The 4,704-nt window shown below is 44.3% G+C and overlaps 1 protein-coding gene across 1 annotated transcript in view; it reads right to left on the bottom strand.

The window, feature by feature from the left end:
- Ccdc170 (coiled-coil domain containing 170) overlaps nt 1–1,417 on the bottom strand; it is a 56,993-nt gene extending 55,576 nt beyond the window's left edge. The window contains exons 1-2 of the mRNA XM_021220884.1: nt 1,384–1,417; nt 891–904 (exon numbers count right to left, since the gene is read on the bottom strand). Coding sequence (XP_021076543.1) covers nt 891–904; nt 1,384–1,417 — 48 coding nt within the window. The remainder of the gene's footprint in view (nt 1–890; nt 905–1,383) is intronic.
- Nucleotides 1,418–4,704: the final 3,287 nt, after the last annotated feature.

Here is a 4,704-nt window from a genome sequence, read left to right as displayed (position 1 = left end):
AAAAAAAAAAAAAAAAAAAAAAAAAAAAAAAAAAATGTAAACCGTTCCCTCCTTCCTAGTGATTCATGTTGCCATTTTTCTCAATGTCAAATCTTTCTCAGGTCACAAAAGCCGTGTAAATTTGTAAGGGGAGAAACGGGATGGCAGACATTTGCAACTCATCCCAGCTTCCCTTTTGTTTTTGTTCTTTGTTTTTTTTATATGTGTCTGGGTGTTTGGCCCGCATGGATGCCTGTGTATGCCTGACACCTGAAAAGGCCAGAGAGGCTGTTGGGTTCTCTACAGCTGGAGTTGAAGATAGTTGAGAGCTGCCATGTGGGTACTAGCAACTTTATCGGTTGCCTCTGTCTGATATTGCACTTTGCGATATCAATAAGAACAACTAAAATAGATATCCAGTTATACCCAGCTCTGTGAATTCTCCACGCCCTATGGTCTTTACAAAAGATGCACATGAAAAACCACTCTTTTTTTTTTTTTTTTTTTTTTTAAGGAATGTGAGAGAGGTCACAGAGAGGAGAATTTCATGGAATATCCCCACAGCCTCAGAGGACTCCTCAGTAAAACCACTAATGACAGCCAGAAATGACTGGACCACCACCAACCACGCTTGCTTGGTATAATCATGACCTCGAAAGTCATCACACAGCCCGGAACTGGACAACGAGTGTTGCCATGACCTGTGTGTGGCAGTCCACAAGATGCCAAACAAAGCTCCGGGACACTTAGTGACAGCCAGTGGTGGCAGTCACAACACAGCCAAGCTGGCTAAGCACAACTGGGGAGAGAGCAGGAAAGGCTGAAGGGGAGCTCTTAGGGCAGGATTACACCCTGCCAGCTTCCTCTGGGATTCAGAAGGGCCCCACTGACCCTCACCACCACAGCTGCACTTCCCCCACGACGCCTCGAGGGACAGAAGTGTCGAGGGACAGAAGTGTCCTCAGGACAGGTTTCAACCTTAGCATACATGACCACCATTGAATAAAAATTGTATTAGAAAAAGAAGTTCCCCAGTGGCTATGATTTCTTTCAGTCACAAAGCACATGACATTTAGCAAGTGCTATAATTATTTTGTTTTTTTTTTCTTCCTTCTTAAAAAAAAAAAATTACAGTGTGCCCCTGAATATAGTAGTAATGTGAAATAGTTCAGAAATAGACCTTTGTCTTAGTAGGTCCTCGTCTAATGAAGATCAGTACCAAAAGTATGGACATTTCAAGTGTTCATGGGATGGGAAGAATGTATTTTGGTTAAAACGGGGCAACCGGTACAGTGTGCTGCATGTAGCAAACTTGCCCGGCATAGACAAAGCCTTGGTGTCAATACCTTACATCCCAGAACAAACACTGTCAGACCCAGCTGCTCAACTCTCCAACTACAACACCTAGACAACTTTTCACACAAGTGCATAGGGACATGCGGAAAGATGATTATCACCCTGACGCTTATAATAACAACAAAGGAGGGAGAGGTTGTCAAAGCAATGCAAATTACCTTATTCACCTGACAATTATTAAACAAAGACCTTTCTGAACTGTAGAACCCGATGAGCTGGGAAGTGAGAGGCAGATTGCATTGTATTATCTCTAGGAAACATCACAGAACAAAAACAAGAAATTAGGAAGCCACAATGATGCTTGTGTTCATAACCTAGAAGGAGAAGGGAAAATATCACTGTTTAACTACATCTAAGACAGTGTCTAGACAGGGGAACAGCACACAGGCACTTAATAATCCTGACCTTCAGGAGGGACGCCAGTACTGACCACGGGGCAAGGGTACAATGGTTTAGTTTTATATCATTTGTAAAATTAATTATAAGTGTTTAAATGCTGGGGAAAAAAATAATGTGGGCTGGAGAGATGGCTCAGTGGTTAAGAGCACTGACTGCTCTTCTAGAGGTCCTGAGTTCAAATCCCAGCAACCACAGGGTGGCTCACAACCACCTGTAATGGGATTTGATGCCCTCTTCTGGTGTGTCTGAAGAGAGCAACAGTGTACTCATACATGTAAAATGAATAATTTAAAAAAAGAAAAAGAAATACTGTGGTTCTTTCCATCACAAGGCTAGATTTTACTGGTTTTTTATTATAATTTCCCATATTTTCCAGTCCTTCACGAGAACTGTGTGTTCCTTTCATATCCTCTGACAAGATTGTTTTCCTTTTATTGAACGTATATTTGTTTTCTCACGTAATGTGTCCTGATTACAGTGTCCCTTTCCCTCCACTCCTCCCAGTTCCTCCCTGCCTCCCTGGATCGGCTCCCCTTCTGTCTCTCATTAGAAAACAAGCACGCTTCTGAGGAGTGATAAAATATAATGAGATAAAACAAAACTAACACATCGGAGCTTGACAAGACATGTAGGGGAGAAAGAGCCCAAGAGAAGGCACAAGAACCAGAGACCTGCTTGCTCACACACCCAGGAATCCCATAAGAACACCAGACTGGAAGCCACGCTGCATGCACAGAGGGCCTGGTGCAGAGCCGGGCAGGCCCTGTGTGTGCTCCGTGCGTGCCACCTCAGTCTCTGTGAGTTCACCTGAGCTTTGCCCCTGTGGATTTAGAGGGCCCTGTTTCCTTGGTGTCCCTGATGCTATGTTAACTATTTCTTTAAGGGACAAAATAGCTAAAATTCACCAGCCCTGCTGTGCAGTCTTTCCAAGAGACCACAATGACAAATTAATGACTGTGACAGCACAGACTGGAAAAAGGTGACAGCAGACATTCAGGAGGCTTCTCCTCATCAAGCCCTTCCTGGAGCCCCTCCCTTAAATCCCTGAACTTTATCTGTAAGTATTAAACAATTTTCACTTTATTTCTTTTAAACTATCCACAGTGGCAAAATTAGGGCCTATCCATTTGTCCTCCCATGAGGACAATTGAAGCCATTAAGTACCACCCAGATAGGCCATGAAGCAATTTTACATTAGTCTGAGAGAGCCAACTACCTAAGATTTGATTCTGCTACTGATACTATTATGATAATGAATGGAATTGCCTTGAAGGTGCCTCATAATCTTTCCAAAAAAAGATGAGGATTTTGAAGTTCGGTGCCATAAAGCAAAGATAAGCTCACTCGTCATTTAGTACACAATGTGCCTAGTTATCTGACCTGTGGGCTGTGTCAGCGGCCAGTCTTGCTACGACAGTGCCTAGCTATCTTAGTATCCAATGGACAAAAATAGAAAGAAGAGAGAGGAGGAGATCACTGCCAGTTTGGGACCCACAAAAGCTCTAGAGCCCATCCATTCTCCTCTCAGGGACCCACAATGAATCTCCACTTTGCTCCTGCACTACACCACACTGTAATATTCGGCTGAATTACCACAGGTGATCCATTACAGAATTGCCCCCCTCCCCCTCTGTGCCTCCCTCCCCCTCCCCCTCTTCCTCCCTCCCTTGCTCTCACATTTTTTCTTCCTGCCCCACCTCTCTCTGTGTCCCTCCCTGTCTCTCTCTGTCTTTCTCTCTGTCTCTGTCTCTCTCTGTCTCTCTCCGTCTCTCTGTCTCTCTCTCTCTTGTTCTCTCTCTCTCTCTCTCTCTCTCTCTCTCTCTCACACACACACACACACACACACACACACACACATTTCCAGTGCTGCTCTTAGACACTCACTCCTGCTGCCCATCTTCTTCTCACCAGGAAGGCTCTTCCTGAAGTCAGAGCACATGGATTGTCTTGAAAAACAAAACTTCCTACTTGATCATGCCTCTAGTCCACAGACATCTATCTTTTTGATGCTATAATATGACATTGACCTGAAACGTACTGGCCACAATTATAACTGTCCTAAGATGGGTGGTTCATTGGCTACAAGATGGTCTAGCTGTCTAGTTAAAGTTTGATGTCAGGGCTCTCCTGAGCCTCCTGCTTTTCCCTTCTGCTTTCTCTCTGCCTCTTGCTCTCTGGGGCTCATTTATGCCTAAGGGGACAGTCCTGTGGGTGTAGGACTTAAGAAAGGAAGTCTGAATATCTGCACCTTAGCAGGTAGAGGCAAACTTCAGAAGATATTTCTGCATGAAGTCAGGGACCAGCCCATTTTACATTACCTTCTCTTGAACCACTTCATTATTGTTCATATAAATTCTAATGCAATGTACCCACTGAAACTCTTCTAGAGGGGCTGGAGAGATGGCTCAGTGGTTAAGAGCACCAACTGCTCTTCCAGAGGTCCTGAGTTCAAATCCCAGCAACCACATGGTGGCTCACAACCATCCGTAATGGGATCTGATGCCCTCTTCTGGTGTGTCTGAATACAGCAACAGTGTACTTATTTATAATAATAAATAAATCTAGAAGAAGAAGAAGAAGAAGAAGAAGAAGAAGAAGAAGAAGAGGAGGAGGAGGAGGAGGAGGAGGAGGAGGAAGAGAACAGTCTTTGTATGATTCCTCTGCTAAAGACATTATGCTGTAAGCAGCATCCATGGTCACAGACACAGACATGCCACTCCCTTTCGGTATGTGCTTTAAGAATGACTCCTGGAGTGCTTGATGATAAGACACCACTGTATCCACGATCCAGGAACTGTCCCCATTCACTCTTTACAATGACCCTGTGAGTGAGGGTTGTCCTTCAAACACCACTTGAAACTGAACAGAGCGAGATCCCAAAAGAAAATTATATTGGCAGATCTTCACAAAGCAAATAGTAGTGAGATGGGAAGAGGGAGAGAGGGAGGGAGGGAGGAAGGGAGGGAGGGA

The sequence above is a fragment of the Mus pahari genome, chromosome 21 (assembly GCF_900095145.1).
Source record: "Mus pahari chromosome 21, PAHARI_EIJ_v1.1, whole genome shotgun sequence".
Classification (NCBI taxonomy): Eukaryota; Metazoa; Chordata; class Mammalia; order Rodentia; family Muridae; genus Mus; species Mus pahari.
This window is presented reverse-complemented; position numbering and strand designations above follow the sequence as displayed.